Raw genomic sequence first — 23,174 nt, forward strand, 5'->3', positions numbered from 1 at the left:
AAATAAATAAATAAATAAATAAATAAATAAATAAATAAATAAATAAATGTCAAGGAACAAATTTTTTAATAAGTGCTACAGCACACATAAGGCGACCTACAACCTCCCATGAAAACACTTCATGAGTCCCTTGGGGGGGTCATGACTTCCAGCTGGGAAACACTGCTTTAGAGTCAATGGCTGAAATCTGGTAGTAAGTTGCATCTAGAGTCAGCCCATTGAATCAGTTAGGATTTGGTGAGTTAATGCCTGTGTAAATTTTATTAATTAAATTCTACTCTAGTGAGCTCCCATCGCTTTATCCCAGCTCCTCGCCAACCTAGCAGTTCGAAAGCATGCAAATGTGAGTAGATAAATAGGTACCACCTCGGTGGGAAGGTAAAACGCCGTTCCCTAGTCACGCCGGCCAAGTGACAGTGGAAACTGTCTTCGTACAAGCGCTGGCTCTACGGCTTGAAAACGGGATGAGCACTTCCCTCTAGAGTCAGACACGACTGGACTAAGAATATCAAGGGGAACCTTTACCTTTTTACTCTAGTTCTAACTTCCTACTAAATTTCAGCCAGTATCGTATAACAATTAAAATATTGACAGCAGTTAAGAACACTATAAACAAAATGACAAAAATAAAGGTCTGTAGAGGCAAAGGGGTGCAAAAATGTCCTTGGGGCCACATGGGGTCTCCAAGACACAGTTTTGCTCACTCTGGCCTAGAGACTGGAATATTTAACTTTGAATGACTACCTCCAGATTTTGGAAACTGTAGTCCACCTTCCCCCCACTCCCACAAAACCTGGTGTGACAGGCCAAAATGAAATAGTCTCCCCATGGTGCCTAAATTTAGTGCTTGTTTTGTTACTGAAATCTGAAAAAAAATCCACATATGTATACATACACATTTACATATTTAGACATGCCAGGGTTAATACAGTTAATGAACAATGCCTTTCTGATTAGTAGTACAACATTTATCAGCATTAGTGCTGGATATTCACCCAAATAGTTCACAATAAATATAGTTTTGTGCACTGGTTCAATGTGAACTTAAAGCTATAGATACTTTTAAAAAATACCTTTGTCCTATGATATATTGTATTATGCATCATTTTGCCAATCTGTATAATAGCTACCTTATTTTAAAAATTGCTTGACAAGCATATTTGGTATAGTTCTATTATTTGTTGGCATACTGCACATTTGTATAACAATTTGCAATCTTCTAGTGCTACTTCCAATTTCCACTAAGTTACATTTTGTTTTATTGCAAAAACAATGTGACTACAGGTTTAATGGATAAGTATTTTTGTGTTTTTGAATTCATGTTCTGCCTAATAGGCCAGGCCCAGGGAAAATCAAACACAACTTGTATTAATTTTCTCCCATTAAAATCTATGGATTTTAAAAAAGATGGCTTGTTCTGGATTGTGCCTGAACAGTACAGGTGCAGTGGCTGAAATCAAACTGTTAGTCCAGTTAGAGTAGATCAAGCAGACCAATGGGATTCATATAAGCATTAATTTAACAAAGCCCATTCATTGGGTGATTTTCTACTCTAATTAGATTTAGCTCAATGTATATAATGCAGTATTTTAGTTAGCTACTATGTTTATTATCTTCAGTATATGTTGTGCATACTTCACTGTAAACAGTGATCTTATAATTTGCATTTGAATTAAAGCACTGCAAATCTCCAGATCTCCCCAAGCAGGTAAAAAAGTGCAAGCCAAGGCACTGAAAAGGGCAATACAGTACAACCAAAATATTTTGGATTATTTGAGTAAAAAACAAATCAGATTGAATCATTTTGAAGTCAGGCAAGTAACAAAACCGAAACCAACAAAACAACACAAGTTACACAAGCACATTAAAAGCAGGCCAGCAGGGTTAGCTACCGTGATCACTTGATGACACTAACAAATGACTTGTGTGAAGGCAAGGAATAAGTCCTACCCGTATTATATGCATATGCAGTATTATACATGTCTGTGTCATCATCTATAAAAAGAAAGATAAACATTATAGTAGTGGAATAGCTGTCTATCACAGTGAGGCAGCTTTGCCTTTGCAAATTCAAACAAACAAACAAAAAGGTTGGCAGCTAATGCTCTTTCACAAGGTAAACATTTTATTTCTTGATTCTATGCCATATATTACTAGTTTAATATTGAAAAATCCTATTCCGGATAACATGTGTCTCTTGTATCACTGGGGATGTAAAGTGTATCTACTATTTTCTTTTATCCTTAGGCAGTTTCCATTAGCAGCCAATTCACACTTACAGCAGTATGGGAATCACTGTTCTGTGCAGTTCACCATATTGCTGCAAGAGAACAGCAAAGAACCTGAATGGGGCCAATGGCGTGGATTTTCCTCATGCAAACATCATTCTGCAGGCCAGTGTGAATGAGCCATTAGAGATAAGAAAAGAGATGCACCAGCTGTTGAATCTAGAGTTAACACTGGCATGATCCAGACACTTTTAAATTCTGCTGATATGAATACAAGATACAAATACAGTATGTGATCATTTTCTCCGCTGAAATCAACAAGATTTACATTTCATTTCCACCAAGGAATTCACCACCCATCCTTTCTGGCATTACTGACAACTCTACCTAACATCTCTACCTGGCAATATTCCATTTTGCAGAGATGCAGAGACGTTTATGAGCTCTGCTACTTGAAATCCCACAACTAAAAATTAAACAAGGCAAAACATGTGTTGTCACTGTGAAACACTGCCTTCATTTGTATGTCTGATTTTCCCTTAAAAAAATGATTAAGCTACCAGAGGAACTATGAAAACAGTCCTCATAATTCAATGAAAAGAAAATGAAATGCATATTCCTTCTTCATAGTGTCATGCCACCGAAACATGGCTATAGCACTGTAGACCTGCTCTCTCCAACAAGTATGCTGGAACAAAATCACTTTCATTGGCCACATGTTCAATAACCAAAATCCTGCAGTGCAAATTTTGCCTGCCTAAGGGCAATGATATCACTGGTAGGGAAAGACTGCTGGTAAATTAAACAGTTCCTCCTTTAATTTGGGGGCTTGCAAAACTCACCTGCAATCACTCTCATTGTATGCAAGTTGGGTGAATTCCAGGATTGAAGGGGGAACTCTTTAGTTACCAACAACTTCTCCTTGCTGGATGATGCTTGGCAGCAGCAGATTGCTTGTAATTAAAAAGTTCCTGCTTTGACCACAAGGCTTGCTTGATTTGCCTGCAATGATACCGTCAGCAGGTATAGAACTCTTTAATTATAGTAATATCTCCCTGCTAGTGATATCACCCTTATGTGAGTGTAGTTTATGCTACAAGGTTTGGGCCATTTTCTGTTGCATCCAGTGTTAATTTAAAAGGGATCCGTGGTATGATCAAGATTGTAGTCAGGTGGAACTACTCTATATGAATGGACCCTTTCACTCAAAATGTCAAAGACAGGGAACATAACCAATGAGTACAACTATCTTTGCTGCATTTTGTTTGTGGACAGCTCTTTTAGGCTGCCGTTTCTATTCTCAAGTTTTCTTTAATCTGCCAAAGGGAGAAACACATACATATCCACAGCTGTGAAGAAGCTAATTCCCTTTGCAACTGTGTCTGGCTAAAAGGAAAGGGGATGTGCACTACAGCCCCATCCCTGACTATTCTGGGCTGCTAGCAACACCCCAGACCTTCGCCCAACAAAGCTCCAGAACTTCAATGCAGGTACAGAGGTTCTGGACCAGGAATCTAACCTTATCAGGGTTTCTGATTCTGGATGCAAAGCCTTGCACAGACCTTGCTATGCCTGCACTAGACTAGCGTTCTTACTAGACTGTCTATCATTCATTTCCTGTTTTGAAAAACAGGTGCTTCCTCAAACAGTGAAAGACATGCTTGTCGTAGCATGAGATTTTCCTCACTTAAACGGCTTCCATTTAGAGTGTGTTTTTTGTTATTAGTCACTGGAAGGTAAGCACAGACATAATTTGCAAGTGTGACTTCTGAGGTACATATTTCTGAGGGAATCCAATTCTGGGAAGGAGAATAGGATATTGGAAATATTTTCTTCCCATAACATCTAGATTGGTCCAACATATTAATAGGAGGAAGCAAGAAGGAACTTCTTATTAAAAATGGGGGTGGGGACTGTGTTTCTCCAGATTTTGGCAAACTTCAAGAGCTCTGGTTTAGATGGCTAACAATAAGGGATGGAAAGAAATGAAGTTCAGATTGATCTGGAAGGCCACATATTCCCTACTCCTGCTGCAAAGCATTCAGAGTATTAATATTTAAAAAATGCCTTGTGAAACTAGCACACTTGCTAGTTATAAAGTTACAGAAAATTAAAGCATTTTCAATATAATGTATGATGTTCCCTCATTCAATGTGGAGCAGTCAGGCATGTGGAGAAAATGCCCAGTCCACTGTGTCTACCAATGCATCTCCTCCCTCTCATGTGGGAAACAGGATACACAGAAATGTGCTGCTATGCGCCAGTGATGAATGTGTCAGTGTGAGGTAATGGCTAGCTTATAAGAATTAAAGGCCTATGCTTCATATAAAGACTGCTTTGTAACAACGCAGACCACTGTTCAGTCTACAGCAATATGGTCCACGCTAACTGTTAGTGGCTCTCCAGGGCTTTTGATAGGATATATCAACAAGAGACCTTAAATACTGTATGTGTGAGCTCTACAACTGAGCCACAATGGGCTCTTCAGCGTTAAGTTGATGGACTAAATAAGTCATAAAAAAACTTAATTGACTTAATGGTGCTACACTGTTTAATTCAGCAGTAAATTAAAAATACACATTGTTTTTAATAAAAAATAAACTGCAAGTGGTAGGCACTATCTTAAGCATTCTTCTTGTATCTCATCATCATAACTTTTAAAGTATCTCTGAAATGGTTGCGTGTGCATTATCTAAAAACAAGGAAGACATAATTCTTCCCAATTCGAAGTATTTTCATTAGTGTAAACTGTATTAATCAACTGACAAATTAGCGGCTTGACTTATTTAAATTAGCTCTGATCCAAATTCCTGGTCAGCCATGATGGTTTTTGGATGATCATGGAGCAAACACTATTTCTCTGCTCTGTAATCTTGGATAAAAGTTACATTCTGAGTTTCTAGAATGACCAATGATTCTTTTGAGAAAGAAACAAAGAAAATCACTCGTGGAGATGCAGAAACATATAGTTCTCCTATATCAGCCAGAATTATTAATTTCACTATGTAGCTGGAGCTCTCAAATAGATATGTTGCCTTAGTAGACAGCAGCAATGAAAATCATCTTATGTTAATTCCTACGGAGGATGTGAGATCACGCTACTTGCTTTCTTTAATAGATTCACTATAATCTCTTTTATTTCTATTTACCTCTTGAAAATCCTGTTAAGGACACTCACTAGCTTTCCCTAGAGAATAATAAATCAACTGTATTCAATGGTTTGAAGAAGTGCCTACTGGATCTGGGTTTTTTATTACTTAACAACCATCAATTTTTATATAATAATCAGACAGCAAGCCACAAAGATGTATACAACTATAGCAAGAAGACGAAGTAACACATACCAGGCTTGTGAACCATGTGGATTTGCTTGAACATCGTCTTATACCAATCCTTCGGCCTGTCAACTGTCTAAAAATAATAAAGTTTTAAACCATTAGAAAGGGGGAAAGAAACCCTACAAAAATTAAATTGGTTATAAAATTGCTTTTTAGATTAATTTGTAATTGAGGTAAGCCTGCAGTTTATTCAGTGTACTGTAGTTATAACTGGTGGAGTATCCTGTCACGTGCAGCATCCTTTACATTCATTAGGGATGCTTCAGTATGATGCATCCCTCAGTACTTCATAGGGTGAGAGAAGACAACCTTCAAACCTCCTTCAAGCAAACAGTCTTGTAGAAACTAATTATCCACCAAGAAAGACAGAAAAGGATTGTGTGAGCTTATGGGGCAGCACTGCTCTAATATGTGAGTGCCTTGCTTGAAACTTGAGAATAATACAGCCCATTATGAGTAGCCCCCTACCATTTACCTAGTCCTTAACCTTCCACTCAGTCCTCTTCTCTTCAAGGTAAAAATGTACATTGGGAGACAAGCAAGGGGCAAGACAGGTGCCAGGAAGAGGCCAATTGACTGATTTCTCACCAAAAAAATTACTTCCCATCAGAGATTTTAGGAACTGTAGTCACATTCCAAGTGCTCAGAAGGAAGCTGAATGGTGCCGCTGCTCAATTGAGCAGTGGCTGTTCCATCTACTTCTTTCATAGATGGAAGAGCCCTGTATTATTTCAATTTTTTTCCAGTATGAGGCCCTCTGCCTTGGAGAAGAAACAGTGGGGATATCCCAGTTGGAATTTTTTTAGGGTTTTCTCGAAAAGCTGAGAAATCTGTTAAAAGTTTCTGAGTGTCCGTGGAGTGTTTGAAAATACAGAGTACTTTAAGGATGATGTGGATGATCAGGAATCGTTACACAGAACCTTGTTTCTAAGGAATTACGCATTTTTTAAAAAAGTTGGAAATAGCTCAATTTGGTAAAAACTATTTGGCACAATAGCTTCCATCAAGTGTTCCTCCACATCTTTACTCAACACATTATGGTGGGGATGCCACAGAATTCAGTTCAATAGACCAGGAATTACATTAGGAGTTAATGTGATCCACCAAGAAGTCCCTTTGAAATCCACTGAAATACAGTATACTCATTTGCTAGACATAGATCTTTATTTAAAAGATTAAACTCTACTGCTAAACAATCAGATAGCAAGTAACAATGAAAAAGTAAGAACAGCAAGTGTTGCTTAATTGTCTAAAGAAATATATACCATCAAGAAATGATTAATAAGGAAGTACATAGTTAGTGGAAATATTTATAACTCCCTGTAAAGTGTCTCCTGCTTGCCCCACATTCTGCTTAGCCTTAGTAACAATCCGGAATCATGTGATGCTTTGTGAAAGTGGGCTGTGAATTTTCACCAGACAAAACCCCATTTTAAAAAAAACCAGGAATGTTTGCTACAATATTCCAATACTGCACTGCTAAAGTTAAACTAATCCTGATGGACCAGATTTATTCACACACAAATGACAGGACTTTTTGTTGTCCAAATAATCAGAAGGTTAACTGTGAAGCAATTGTATTGGATTGTGTTGTTAGAAGTCAAATAAACAGGCACACACCCCAGGACGCACACACAAATTTGGTGGCTTGATTCTTTTCTTGATAAGAACCTTTGCAGCTATAGTGAAATCCTGTGACTGAGACATCTTTTATTTCTCTTGTGAGGACAAGCCACACACTCACCACTTTTCATTGTAAAGAAAGCATCATTACTCAGCTATAACGACATACATTATGGAATACTTTTAAAATTCTGATTAATAGATCCGAGTGTTCTTATAGAATGCCAGCCAGTCAGCTAAGCTGTATATACATATATACTCTAAGCTGATTTTATTCAGTACAAAACAAGGCAGGGGAAAATCAGTTCCAGCTCTTGAGCTTAGCAACTAACAAAAAGGGTAGAGCTTAAAACTGATGGTGAAACTTGACACAGATTTGAACTCTAAAGTGAAGAGAAAAAATACATAATGACACTCATCCAGTTCTCCTTTATTTCTTTGTAAGGAAAACACATCAGCATGCTGTGTATTCACAAACTTCAGAGCTATAATTTTTAGCTGCTGATGGCATACAGTACCTCCTCTCACTTGTTCTGAACAGAGTGATCACACACCACTATTTTCAGGTATACCTGCATGGAAACACTCATGTACAACTGGAATGATCACATGTGGTGACTTAACACAGTTCTTTTAATACTTCCCAACATGGATCTGCTTTTAGGAAAAATAAAGGTTGAACCAATTCCTTTAGTTAATGTTGCTAGTTGGTAATAAAACAAAATAAATCCCTGCAAGTTGTGTAAGGTAGTATTTTTTCCTTTTGTAATTTTACACAATTTTCTAGAAGCGGAGCCATCTTTTAAAAATGCAAACAGTAATACTGAATGGAGTGCAAGAGAATAAAGAAGTGCTGGAACCTGGAGTTTCCAGCAAAAGCCCTGGCACTTTTTAATGAAAAATCACATGAAAAGGAGCTATTTCAGTAGATCACATCACACATATCAAGGGAGCAACTACTAGGCATGGTAACACCTAATATAGCAAAACTATAGATGTCATTGATTAGAACACTTGCTGTTAGCCACAAAGTCTGAAGCTTTGACAGAATTCCATAGCTTCTTCATTGAGTTGTTGTGAGTTGCTCACAAAAGTAAGTATTGAAAGGTCATAAGGAGGGGCAAAGTACTGTATTTGCCGGCGTATAAGACGACTGGGCGTATAAGACGACCCCCCCAACATTTCCACTCAAAATATAGAGTTTGTATATTTCTGAAGGGAAATGGTGGGAGTTTAGAAAGATAAGCAAGAGGAGGAGGGCAAGTGGTGGGGCAGGCGGCAGCGGAGGAGGGTGAGGAGGAGGGCAAGCGGCTGGGCGGGCGGCGGCGGAGGGCAAGCGGCTCTCAGCAGCCAGTGGCCGAGCGGGCAGCTGGCTCAGCGGCACGGGGCAGCGGGCTCTGGCCACTCAGGCATGGCCTGCTCTGCTGCCCTCCCTCCGTCTGGACCGACTGCCTGCCTGCCTTCCTCCCCGGCTGGTGCGGCCCCGCGTCACTCACAGTGGCAGCGGCTCCTTCTGAAGTGCACCTGGCATATAAGATGAACCCCGCACTTGGAGGAATGTTTTTCAGGGCAAAAAGTCATCTTATATGCCGGCAAATACGGTAAGCAGAACTGCTCATCTCAACCATAGAAATACCTTCTACCAAGGCCTAGAAGCATGGTCTCTATGGTAAGAAGACCATAATGGCAATCCTTTATCAAAAAACATATTGGCAACTTAATATCTTCCTTCCATATAAGGAGTAAGGATTACTCGCTGCTTTTCTTTGTTACTTTCTGGGGGTTAAAATGCTGTGGTGGGACATTTTGAGGGGATTTTTTTTTCAACTGTTAAACCATTTAACCATTTAGATCCAAATTTTTAAAAATAACTAAAAAGTAATCAGCAACATTATTAGTTATTGTAGCATTGATGAGTTGCTGGGTTTTATGATGAGTTCCACAATAAATTATTTTAAAAAGCAACTTTTCAAGCTTTTCTTTTTGAAAGCTTGAATGCTTCAAGCTCAATGCAAACAGAATAATAATTATAATGGAGTATATGAATGGACATATATCATGCTCCAGCAATATGTCCATAACATTCCCAGTGGCTGGTCATCTATGTGTACAGTTCAACTCTGACAATATGGATGAGGAAAAATAGGACCTATAGAGAAACAAAGCAAAAATGAACACATGATCTAAAATCTGTTATACAGATGTGCAGTTTTATGCAAGGTGGATAAAAATAAATGATTTTTAAAAAATCAAATTGATTTACATAAAATTGATTTTTTATTTAAATCATCAAACACTCCAATTTTAAAAAATTTAAATCAATTTAATTTATATCAGATCCACATTGGTTTTAAGGATGCATACACTGCAAATAGGCCATTGAAATGACCACACTGGGGAACAGGCAAGTGTGCACAACCCACATAGCCTTTTATTTTCAATGTATGAGAGTGCTCTGCTATTTCCAGCAACAAAAGGCATCACAATAATAATAGTAGTAGTAGCAGCAGCAGCAGCAAAATACAGCATGATGCAAGGAAAAACAAAACTTTACTTGGAGTGCATTTTAAATCAGTATTGCCCGTTTCTAAAAATATAGAAATGACAGCATACACATCCTTGTACAAAATATGGGATGATTCAAATAAAATAAATGCAAGAGCTGCATTTATGCAATCTGCATTTTGGAATCTGTGTGTCATCAAAGATGGCTCCACGAAAAATGAACATGTAACCCTGATTTACAAACTTATACACAGACATTTGTAAAGCTAATTATGTGTAGCGTCATCAATAGCTTCAGTAAGCCCTCAACTGCCTGCAGTATAGTGCCAACGAGTGACACCTGACACACGGCATAAAAATGGCAACACTGTAAGCACACTGCAGGAAGGAAGTCTATGGCATTCTATAAGCAACCCTTTGTAGTGAACAGGTTACTCAAGTTTGGCAAGTTAGTTTCCATTCCTCCTACAGGCTTAATTGTTGAAAACTCTTGGAAAGTGACCAGATGGGTAGGCATTACCTCCAGCAAAATATGTGTCATTTAAAATACTTGGATGAAAGATATCATTGTTCATTAATTCACTCAATATACGGTAGGCATGACTGTATACAGCTGATGCCTTCCCATCGCTGATGCTGACCTTTATTTTTTTGAAGGAGCCAAAACGTTTCACTTCACACTTTCCTACAGAAGAGAGCAAACTAACTGTAGTCAGGCTCCTACCCAAACAAAAGAAAGAAGTCTAGAGCTAGGTTGAATATCTGACCAACCACTGTTGTTTCAGTTAAAGCAAGCACACAGCACCACCGCCACCAGCTCATTCCACATTCTCCTTTTTCTTAATGATGGCTTCTCATGCAGTGTTTCGCATCCAAGTGGGGAAAAAAACAAACATGCAGGCCTCTGGACAGTGGCGTGTGGTGGCTCTTGTGATTGGTGGTGTGGAAGGCACCACAGAGGTCTAGAGATGATAGGGCCAACAGCCTGAGATGGGGAACAAGTGAGGCAGGACCTGGTCTTTCCACCTGTGGCAAACAGGTAGGCAAGAATGGGCTGTATCAGGATAGCCTAAGGTGAGGCAATGCCCTAACTGCCCAAAAAGGCCAGCTGCTGTTTCTTCTGAATTGCACATCAATGAGTTATCTTGTCTCTTCAAAATACACAAAAGTGAAGTGAGTCCAGGTGGTGCCAGCTTTAGGTTATGAGGAGCCCTGGGCTAAGATGCCCCAAATGCTCACATTAAATAGCAGTTCACATTAAATATACTAATCTAAGGTGCCACAATGTTTTCAACTCTTGTTTTTTGTTTTTTATTTTGACTTCTGAGCAAGATGGGCAAGATCTGTTCTCAATCATCCCAGAGTACAGGACATGCAACAATGGGCTCAAGTTAAAAGAAGCCAGATTTTGGTTGAATATCAGGAAAAACTTCCTAACAGTTCGACAGTGGCACCAGTTACCTTGGGAGTTGGTGAGTGCTCCAGGACTGGAGGCATTCAAGAAAAACTTGGATAATCGCCTGCCAGATATGCTTTGATTGTATTCCTGCATTGAGCAGGGGGTTGGACTTGATGGCCTTGTAGGCCCCTTCCAACTTCACTTTTCTATGGTTCTGTGCACCTCCTCCTTGAGGCAGTCAACATTGGCTGCTTTCTTGCCATGTTGCTCTTGGACAAATCCACACTATCAACCAGAAGTGGCAGGCAAGTAGAGCAGAAAGGGCTGCTCCTTCTCCTCACCCTAACTCCATCTTCCTTGTGTGATAGCAGGGAGCAAGTGAGCAGGAAACGGCAGCATGGAAGAAGAAAAGCAAGGCCAGGAAGTTACACAACCATTAAAATAACAGTAAAAAATATTGGTGATGCTACTGGACTAAGTTCCAAAAGAACAAAGACAGGGAAAGCTCTACTGTGGTGGGAGGAAGTGATAATGGAGCAAGAAGCATAATCTGTTTTGTTCTAGGCAGCCACACAGTATCATTTCAAAGAGCGGTTTTAGAGAGAATAATTTGGGGATAAAAGCCAATGTTTATCTAGTGGAATTTCTATAACTTTCTCTTCTTTCCCCCTCACAGCCAGCCTTCCACGCAGTCCAAAACCTAGCTCTAGAGGGTTTCCCAGAACTCCAGAGTTGGGTTGGTGTGTGTGTGTAAATGTGTGGCTTCTACTATTTTCCCCATCAAAGTATGCCACTGCATCCAGCCTATGGGACTACCAAAAAGGGATACCAAGGAATCTTGGCATCCCTCTTCAATGAAGTTTGCAGGACATTTTGTTTTCCTCTTGTTCATCCAGGAGGAGGAAGGAGCTGGTGACGTATGCAGTTCTTCAAAGACTGCAAGGTAACTATTTCAATATAATATAATATAATATAATATAATATAATATAATATAATATAATATAATATAATATAATATAATATAATATAATATAGTTTTTAAGGTGGACTTTTCCTGATTTATTTCAAGTGGCAAACTGGTTTGATCTTGAGATCGCAAAGCTTTCACCGTCTACAAGGACTCTTTTCCCCACTTCTTTAGAATATCTAGAAGGAGATGCTGTGAGGGATTATGATACAATCTGGAGTACAGTGTAATCAATATGACAAGGATCCTGTATGTTAATTTTATTCTGATTCTGGGAGCTTGTGGTAGTATTATGTACAAGTACCTGGATTCATTTATAGGTGGGAAGAGGGTGAAGTGCAAATGAATCCAGTTTAAAAGAAGTGATACAGATTCCAGCATCTAGAAAAGGCTACTTATAGAGACAGCGGTGCACACTGGCATTCTATGATTCATTCTGACATACTCTTGGAATGTTAACAAGCATACCAACTTCCTAGAGAAAGTGCATGCACTTGAAAGTAAGAATGTTTATTAAAGAGGACTACAGATGCCTGAATTAGGGTATATGTATGTTGAATGGCATGGCCATATTGGTCACAATATACGTAGATTTAATAGAGATTTTCCCCCTACTTTTTGTGCTTCTTAAAATTACAAACTGGAGTCAAAGGCTAAGGTTGTCATTCAAAATAGGAAAAATTAAATTAGCCACAGCAAATTTGTTCCACTGATTTCAATGCACATTAGTCAAAGATTAACAGTGCACTCTTTGTGTAAGTAAGTCCAAATGAATTCACAGAGATTTACTGCAAGGTAAGAACACAGGCCTGTCAACAAATTTAAAGTATATTTGGGGCTACAATCCTGTGAATGCTTACTTATTTATAACTGCCTCTGTCACCTTTCTAAAACAGTACTTACAGCAATGATTATTTATATATATAAAAGCAGAATGCCTTAGTCATTCCATGAAGATTCACTGATAGGTAAACTTAATTTAAATGAGATAACTATTATGTCATCTCCAATATCTGTTCTGATCCAAATTAATTCTGCCTACTTCTGAAAATGAATCTGCATGTGCTGCAGTTCCAAAGTCGTTTTGTTAACAAGGTGTGGAGCACAAAATGATACTATTTTTCGTATTCTGTGACTCTGTGCAAGCAAACATGGGGGTTTTATACCTGGTAAGAGATAAACAGAAGCGGCAGTCCTGCACACAATTACATGAGAGTAAGCAAAATTTAACTGAGTAGGACTTAAAAATGAAAAAGCATTCAGAGGATGGCACCTTAGCTTATAGGAAATATTTCTGCTTGAGTAGTAGTATATATTAGAAATTATCTTTAGACTGAAAGGACTTCCAGAAGAAGAGAAATTTCATAACAAATCTTACAGCTCAAACAATCTAATTTGGAAATTTACATATATAGCTGGTCATGTGTCAAGCCGATTAAGTACGCTAGGAAGAATTTTAATTTATACTCTTATATAACTAATATATCCATCTTATGTGATTAATCTCTAACTCTTTTTAAAAAGCACACACTGTAATTTCCTTATTGAAATTCAGGGATCTGTGTCTTTTAGACAGGCTAGAACTCTTTGGAATTCTCACAATAACAGTTAACAACTTTTTTTTAAAAAGGAACTTTGCATTACTGATTTTAGAGCAAAGAAACAATAGAGAGAAGCAGTACGAGATTTGAGCTCCCCTGCTCTCATTTTAAGTTTTTCTTAAAAATGCCATTCGTCTTACCAGTTAGAATGAAATCGCCCCTACTGCTTTTCTCCACCAAGTCCATTTCCCTCGTTAGTTTCTCTCTCTACTGAAGCCTCTCTTGGCAACTACGTAAGCCAGCCTGCATGTTGGTGTTGGCAGGCAAAAGTATATCCCACAGCTGCTCTATCCTTCTAACTCTCAAAGAAGACTTCACCTGCAAAGGCTCTGCTCCTTTCATCCTGGCTCCCCGGCGTTTCATTCAGCCAGCGCAGGGGTTTCTCCTCTTCAGCTAAGGCGGCCAGCAAACAGTCCCTTCCTTACATCAGCTGCAGCTGCTCTTGATGTCGCTTGGACCAGCCAGAAGGGGCTGCCGAGGCAGTAGTGTGGAAGGAATGCTTCAGCATAGCTAAAAACAAAACACTTCACTATGGCATCCTGGAAGCACTGAAGCACTAACTAGTGGCAAGCTGTCAAAAATTGCCCTGAAAAGAGTTTTTCTCCTCAGTGCTTCTTTCCATGTCAGCAAAGGAGAAGCTGAGGTTTTTTTTTTAAGTGCTTCCCTATAGTAAGAGATAAATAAATAATTGCTTGGGTATGTGTGTCGCTCTCTCTCTGTGTTTGTATGTGTGCATGTAATTCCATTCATTCAATTTCTGCTAATCCACCAAAACAAAAAGGAACATTACAAAATGGTCCTAACTTTTAGCAAACTCTAAAAAGGGAAGGTAGATTGAAGATGGAAAGCTGAAGTGAAAGAAGGAAAAAAACAACCTGCAGTTCTTCTGACAACTTTAGGAAGGGAAAAAAAAGACAAGGCTCTCTAATTATACACCATCAACCTTCTTTTCAACACCAGTCACAGTATTATATTCATAAGTCCCCTGATTACGCACATTCTAGTCTACATTATATAAGCCTAGAAGAATGTGGACAAGAAGCCATGACCAACAATCAATTCATTGTACAAAGTGTGCACGCACCCTAGCTCTCTCTCTCTTTCATACACACAAACTCAGCATTTCCTACCGTTCTAATTGCAGTTGGGATTCCTGATTCGTCTACTGGGCCAATCCCTGCATAATGTGGTGCTTTAATGACCGTGACTTTCTTCTCTTCCTCCGAAGTTCTACAGATTGGTATTGTGCTGGTGCTGCTGCTGCCGCCAACAGAATGAGCATGCTGTGAGTATGTCTCTGTGGATTCTACAAAGATAAGGTTAACACAACACTGTATAACAGCTTAATTACCATGCTCAGCCTACGTATTGGGCAATGTACTTTCAAAGTCCCATAGCGACCTATGGGGCAAAGTGACACATGCTTATGAAATACTAGACATTGGACATATAGCTGGCTTGGAGGGGAACTGTGTGCTCAGTTGGACCCAAGCTTAACGGTAGAGCACATGCTTTGCACGCAGACGGTCCCAGGCATCTCCAGTTAAAGAGATCACGTAGCAGGTGATGAGAAGGTCTCAGATTGACACCCTGGAGAGCAGTTTCCAGCCACAGTAGACAATATGAACTAACATGTACAGATAGCTTGGGCTAGTACTAGCAGCGTCCCATATTCCTACTTGCTATTGTGGTAGTGGTGGGATATGCATTTAGTGTGCTAATTTTTGCATGGAGCTTTGAATACACAGATATTTTCTTGGGCTTTATATAAAGTGGCAGGGAGGTGAAGAGAATTTTAAAAAGGAGAATGCAGAGGGAAGATGCACAAAATTAAAACTGAGGCAAATCCTGCTGGCAGGCTGGCCTCGTCAAAAGACAATAATACTAATGCATGGCACAAAAAGAGAAAATATGTTAGTAGGGAGGAGGCAAAGAAAGGGTACCAAGATGATATTTGATAATCTGAGAAGACAGGTGGATTAAAATTTCTATATAAACAGAAGAGGGCAGGAGAATTACAGAAAGAGGGCATTTGAATGGTGGAGGGAAACTAGGGGAAAAAGACGGACAATTTTTGGTAATAAGATTATAGCAACACCTTGTAGTTAACACAAATTTGAGATAGGCTCCAAAAGCACAGCTGCTGCAGTTCTCAGTTGCTTTTACAAAATGCTGCCCTGTATTGAATTAGATCATTAATCCATCTAACCTAATGTTGCTGACATTGACTGGAAGCAGCTCTCCAGAGTTTCAGGCAGGGATCCTTCCCATGAACTGAACTGGGGAGCTTCTGTGTACAAAACAAGTGCTTTAAACACTGAACTACTTCACTTCAGAGCACTGGCAACCCATTTCATGGCGTGCTGGGAGATCCAAACAAATGGTCACATACTTTACTGTTATCATATGGCAGTTGCATGGATATCATGAAATGTGAATATAGCACAACACACAAAGAAAGTAGTTTAAACAAAACTTAAGCTTAATATCAGTTGCTTGGATCCGGATCTAGCCATGTTTGCAGATGAAACACTGAAATCAATGAGCAAGTTAGACTTGGTTAACTTTTCTTGTTGATTTCAGTAAAGGTAAAGGTTCCCCTTGACATTTAGTCCAGTCGTGTACGACTCTAGGGCGTGGTGCTCATCCCCGTTTCCAAGCCATACAGCCAGTGTTTTGTCCAAAAACAGTTTCTGTGGTCACGTGACCAGCGCGACTAGACACAGAATGCTGTTACATTCCAACCATGGTGGTACCTATTTATCTACTCACATTTGCATGTTTTCGAACTGCTGGGTTGGCAGGAGCTGGGACAAGCGACGGGAGCTCACTCCGTCGCGTGGATTCGATCTTATGACTGCTGGTCTTCTAACCTTGCAGCACAGAGGCTTCTGTGTTTAACCCACAGTGTAATACGACTCAAGCTCAAACTAGACATTAAGGAGAATGCTTACTTTCTCCAAGTAAGCAATTTCCCCTCCTACAATGCAATTTCCTCAGAAACATATGTCTTCACAATCAGACTTGCAAATTAAGGCCATGCTTTCCTCCACCTCATCAATCACAAAACAAAGCACATAAAATGCAAGTGGCATTAAGTGAAGAAAATCACAAATGTTTTATCTCTCGAAGGTTACTTTTAAAATGTGCTAAATATATAGTCTAGTTTGATCGCAAGTCTGGTTCTGATCATGAGACTCTATAATCTGGCTCCAGCTATGTATAGCTAGTCACACATAACACAGAGACCCATATCATGAACATCTCCATTATATGAAGCTTTTTTTCTTGGCCATCAGACCATTGATTCACTTCACCTAGCTCCACTGTGCTTGGTAGTGGTTTTTCTAGAATCTCAGATAACAAAATATTTCCACCTGACTCTTAAAATGATATTAAAAAGGACTTTTCTGATGAATTATGACACCTTCATAGAGAAAGTCCCATGTGAAGCACCAAAGATCTTGCCCATTAAATTATATATAAAAATTTGACAAACCAGACTTCACCTGCAGATCTGAAGATAAAGTTCTTCTCAAGCTAACCTACAATCAGGCCATTAAGGGAAAGGTAAGTAATAACAATGTTAGTGGAGCTGAGCAAGATGTGGCTTAAAAGTAAAAGGTTCCCCTTGACAATTTGTCCAGTCGTGTCCGACTCTAGGGGGCGGTGCTCATCTCTTTTTCCAACCCATAGAGCTAGCGTTTGTCTGAAGACAATCTTCCGTGGTCACGTGGCCAGCGTGACTTAGACAACGGAACGGCATTACCTTCCCACCATGGTGGTACAGTACCTATTTATCTACTCGCATTTTGCATTTTGCATGCTTTCGAACCGCTAGGTTGGCGGGAGCTGGGACAAGCGATGGGGGCTCACTCCGACACATGGATTCGATCTTATGACTGCAGGTCTTCTGACCTTGCAGCACAGAGGCTTCTGCAGTTTAACCCGCAGAGCCACCACATCCCTTACTAGATGTGTCTTAATATACTCCTAATTCCCATGAGAAGTTGACCAGCTTTTTTTAAACTAACCTAAGGTTAACTAGGACCAGAGAGTCTCAGGTTCAAATTCTCACCTAGCCGAGAAGCTCAGGGAGTGATCTGGACCAGATACTATTTTTCAGGGTTTTAAATATAAAAGGAACAGGAGGGAAATTTGGATTGGTTAGCCAACCTGAGAGCAATGAAGAGAATATGACGTTTTGGAAAATAAATATAAGGTCAGAACTATATGTTAATCTATTTGACAAATTACAGCTGATAGTTGCCAGGCCCCACTGAAATCAGTGTGAAAGGGAATAGTAAATCAGTTCCGAGCATTCTATATCTAGAAAACCCTGGAAAATGTTGCTGAAGGTTGGATAGCACATACTAATAATAATTATTGAACTTGGTATTGTTAAATTCCACTCATTTTTATGGGGCCCTGGTGTGTTTAATGATCACCAAGAATATCCAAAAGACCAGGAGCGAGCCCCTGAGGTCCTACAGATGTTTTTCACTTATAATTCCCCTTTTTGAGAATAGTGACCCCATAACCTCTGTAAGGCAACTAATGGGCTATCCTTATAGTAGATCTTCATTACAGATTTGCTTGGTTATCACTGGGCAGTGTTAGAGTTTTAAGTGTTCTTTTTAGTGAAAGTAGTCTGCTTTATATACATTTCATAAACCAGATTAGTATCTCAGACAAAGCTAGGGCTTTCTAAATTTAAAAGCACATAATGTTCTTTTGAAGCTAAATATTTGTTGGTCTAGACTTTAATTTTTAGGAAAAATATCAAAATGACTGACAGGATTGCTAATATCTGGTACTGATTCCTTCTCTGTTTGTTTAAATTTGCAAGTCTATAAATAATGGAATATGAAACATAGATGGTCAGGTGGGTTAGTGACTATGAAATAGCTGAATATCTGGGCCTCTTTCCAAATATGCAGAATACTAAATTTAGGGAGGGAAGTAGGCTGTGATCCTACAATCCATGAAAGGCAAAAACAATCTGTCTGCATCTGTGAGATGTCCAGGGCCAACTCAGACATAATGTCAATTGTGTGGATGCAATTAAAAGTGCAGGATTATTTGTTTGTTTGTTTATGAATGACTCTAATTGAAAACAGCAGTTGCAAGGGGACTGCAGAGTGGAGTGGGATTTTAATCGTCCTTGCTACAAAAAGGCTATCAAAAATCACAAGGATACAGTGGTGCCTTGCTTAACGGGTGCCCCATTTAACAATGAAATTACATAGCGATGAACTTTTTGCGATCGCTTTTGCGATCGCGTTGCGATGTTTTAAATGGGAAAAAATCGCTTTGTGATGATCGGTACCCTGTTTCGCTTACCGATCATCGCAAAGCGATGATTTTCTAACAGCTGATCGGTGGTTCCAAAATGGCCACCGGGTAAAAAAATGGCCGCCCACTGTTTTCTGGGACGGATTCCTCGCTTACTGGGCAGCGAAAATGGCCGCCGTATGGAGGATTTTCGCTTTAAGGTGAGTTTTAAGCCCATAGGAATGCGTTGAAGGGTTTTCAATGCATTCCTATGGGCTTTTTAATATCGCATAGCGACGAAATTGCTTTGCAGCAATTTTTGCTGCACGGATTATCGTCGCTATGCGAGGCACCACTGTATATGTAAAATATGAAGGGAAATTTATTGATTGATTGATTGATTGATTGATTGATTGATTGATTGATTGATTGATTGATTGATTTGATTTGATTTGATTTGATTTGATTTGATTTGTATCCCGCCCATCTGGTCTATACAACCACCCTAGGTGGCTTCCAATATAACATAAAGAACAATAAAATAACACAAGAATATTACATAAGTCTTCCAATAACGAATTACAATACAAAAATAGAGTAAAAAATAAATAAAGAATTAAAGAAAAATCAAGTATTGACTAGAGGGAAGGCCTGAATATACATGCATGTTTTTAATTGGCTTTTAGTTTTTGTTGTACACCACCCAGAGCAGAGACGGGCAGCATATAAATTGAATGACTGACTGAACACATGGTTGTCAACAAGAAGGTTACACAAGCCCGATAACACCTTGTAGTTCATCTTCACCAACCTCTGATACACTAAAGCAGTGGTCCCCAACCTTGGGCCTCCAGATGTTCTTGGACTCCAACTCCCAGAAGCCTTCACCATCACCTCTGCTGGCCAGGATTTCTGGGAGTTGAAGACCAAGAACATCCGGAGGCCCAAGGTTGGGGACCACTTCACTAAAGCATACTATCTCTGGCACTATCTCTCCCATGCTATTTACTTGAGAGAGCAACCTCTGTTTGTACACCAAAGTCCCTCACTTCTTTGCTGGCTTGGATGTTCATCCTAATATGTACCTTCTCTTATGTTAGTAATCCGCAATGGCAGTGACAAGCTATTTTTTTTTGAGATTTTAGAAGCATGTTCTCCAAATGCTTCTTTTAAAAATCACTTCAGTTAAGAAGCATTTTTAACACAGTTAGTAAATCTCTAACATGGTTTTGGCCCAAGACTGTTACTGTATTCAAATGCTGTTGCGAGCCATTTCCCTTCATATTCAGGTTCTAAATTATTACGCATAATATGAGCTATCAGCAGACTCACAAAACTCTAAAGAGAAAAAAAATCTAAAGGGGGTCATTCTCCCCTATTTTAAAGAGTCCAGTGAAATTACTGCTGGCACTGAATATTAACTGATGGAGAGAGAAAATGAAAAAAAAAATGCAGTGGAAGGGTAGTATTGGGAAATATTACTTTTTGGAGGCCACAACTCAAAGGACACCCTAACTAGTACAGCTCTAAAACGTCACATTTCCCATTTATAGGAAAGAGGAATTAAATAACAGGCAAAGGATCAAACACATAGACATAAAATGGCATACAGAACTCTATCATTGTATGAGAGAGTCCGTTCCATATGCCCCTAGGGACAGAGGTGGAAAATCAATGGCAAAATCCAAGATTTTAATGAAACTGGGATGTGTTCCATTAACTCATACCCCACTTTAAAAATGGGGGGTGGGGTAGACTTTGGAATGAAGGTTCCTCAGTGAACATCCAGAAACAGTTCACTGAGGATAGTGTGCTCAGAGGACACCGCATACCAATAACTGCTAAAGGAAAAACTGGGGGAAAAACAGAAAGTAAAGAAATGGATACACTTAAACCCTGCAGAGAAATCCTCAAAATTGAATTTTGTTGCAGGATCACACACATTTTATTTAACAATCTTGGTCTTATACTTCTATCTAGTATTATCCATAGTATTAGCCATAATTATTCAGGTGCTTCCTACGGATAAACAGAGAAAAACAGGCAGGCCAATTCTTTAGCTATCCTTAGTACCTCCACCCAAATTAAGATTACTATTATTGAAAACTGCTTAATCACAGCATACTTCACCAATGCTCAGATTTTTCACATAGAGCTTGCATAGTAAATGACTACTTTATTAAGGATTCATATCTTACTCTGGTTAACTTCCTGTGTGCACTATTAGTGACCATACTTGACATTGGGCAGCAACATTCTAGGATCTCTGAATGAAAAACATGGAGAGTATTAAAGAAACTGCCAAGCCTCCTGTCAAAACATTCCAAAATGCTGCTGCTTCCAGTCATTTGAGGGTTAAGAAAACAGTTGATGGGCTGTTGACAATAGAATTTCCTTCCTACTATTGTCACTGCTATGACAAGCACAGGTGAGGAGAAGATAATGTTAACATACATAAAGAAGTCCTCACCATTTGAAACACAATCCACTCGAAAGTGAAGAAACCCCCAAATTCAGTATACCCCAATATTAATTAATATACAATACCTAGGTATGATAATAATTAAGATATGTAGGAAACTCACCAATTGTCCTGCTCCGCTGCAGGTGAACTGTGCTTGAATTGAGCGATATTGGGGGGGAGTAGGCGGAAGAAGGTGAGAAAGGCCTTTGGAAGTGGCTCATTGGGCTTGTTGCTGAACTAGAGTTCCCATTCACTGTTATTTGTGTCTGAGAGGAAAAGAAACAAAAACATACATAAATCATATCCCATTAAAGTATATGCATAGGTGTCTGAAGTACACCATCCAAACATACTGGAGAAAGAAAAAACTGTGGTCTTCATTATATTAGCCAGTTGTTAAGATTCTTGGCTGTAACACATAACCTCTCATTTCCAACTCCCTCATAAATATATAGCATGCTGGAATCACCGGAATGTACCCTCAATATTAATGCAGTATATAATGAAGATGGCAGTAAAACATCCTCTCTCTCAACTTTTGGAAGATAATATCCTTCATATTCACACGAAGACAAAGAAGACACCAACAGAAGAAGCCAAAATCCCTGTCTATTGTTGTGACAAATGTCTGGGGCCAAACCATACCTGATCAATTTTAACATGCAGTGGCCAAAATCCTGTTACAGCAAAGCATACTTATAAAGGCAATTGCACAAGCAGGCTTCTTGCTTGCTTACTGTCCTTCACACTTTCACATGCAAGACTGGATCTGTGGTGTTTTCTCGACAGGATGAAGTGGGAGAGCTCAATGGATGGCCAGTTGCACAGCGGCCCATTTATGCTGCATGATCCCTAAAGGGTTTTGGCCAGTAGTAACACTGACAGCTATAAATTTCCATAGTAACATGGTTAGCACTGTGTACACAGCTATCTGTAGCAACTCTTCTGTTTTATGCATGCTTTGGTTAAAGAAGATCACACAGCTGCCTTTTTAAAATAAAATCTGTTACTACCATTTGTAACATCAAAATAAATGATGAGCAACATGGCAGGCCTCACCATTAGGCAGAGTGAGGTAGCTGACTCAAGCTGCAGATTCCAGAAGCATATGGGCCACTTGACCTATTTTGTACCCCTCTAAACTAGCCTGCTTGCCTTCAGCTTCAGTGGATGTTATCCCACAACTAGCACAGAGGTAAGAGTCAACTGCCAATTAAACCATCTTCAGTGTATGGAACTGAGCCATTTTGTACTTCCTCTCAGATGCCAAAATGCCTTCACCCAGGCCTGATGAGTATCGAAAGGCTCTTTTAAAATACAATCTTATGCCCATTTATTTAGAAATAACAATGTAGGAAAGGAGAAGCCACTTCAGGAAGGGATAGTGACAGCTGCATTCTTAGAAATAAGTGAGGAGAGATGAAGGAATGTTATACTGTAAGATTCACCAACTCACTTTTCTTCATTATTTGTAAGTGCATTGCTGAACTTGGGCCTATAAGTTTCACTGAGTAAAGTGGCGCACATAAAGCCACCCAAAACTTTTCAATCCCAAAGTCATTTAGTTGGACTGAATAAAACCAAGTTCAAATGTTTTGTTAAGCATTCTTAGGATTATATTCAGTATTTTTCAAGTGTACCCTACAATCTCCTGAAATTAAATATCAACTTATTTTATGATCTTAGCTTAAAAGTGTTCTGCTTTGGGATGAGGCCTTTAAAATTTAAAATGTAATGGTTTTGTTAAATTTGGAGCATTTTCGAACTTGTTTTA

General features: G+C 39.2%; 1 protein-coding gene across 50 annotated transcripts in view; it reads right to left on the reverse strand.

Annotated features, from left to right (window-relative positions):
* SORBS2 (sorbin and SH3 domain containing 2) overlaps positions 1–23,174 on the reverse strand; it is a 237,799-nt gene that overhangs the window by 64,960 nt on the left and 149,665 nt on the right. For 40 of the 50 annotated variants that reach the window (XM_078393957.1, XM_073001370.2, XM_073001375.2 and 37 more), the window contains 4 exons: positions 21,522–21,666; positions 14,793–14,968; positions 5,573–5,639; positions 1,951–1,995 (listed from right to left, as the gene is read on the reverse strand). In XM_078393957.1, coding sequence (XP_078250083.1) covers positions 1,951–1,995; positions 5,573–5,639; positions 14,793–14,968; positions 21,522–21,666 — 433 coding nt within the window. Of the gene's footprint in view, positions 1–1,950; positions 1,996–5,572; positions 5,640–13,980; positions 14,570–14,792; positions 14,969–21,521; positions 21,667–23,174 lie in introns of those variants that run through there. The other 10 variants (XM_073001376.2, XM_073001371.2, XM_078393932.1 and 7 more) reach the window with 2 other exon arrangements.

The sequence above is a fragment of the Pogona vitticeps genome, chromosome 5, assembly GCF_051106095.1.
Source record: "Pogona vitticeps strain Pit_001003342236 chromosome 5, PviZW2.1, whole genome shotgun sequence".
Lineage (NCBI taxonomy): Eukaryota > Metazoa > Chordata > Lepidosauria > Squamata > Agamidae > Pogona > Pogona vitticeps.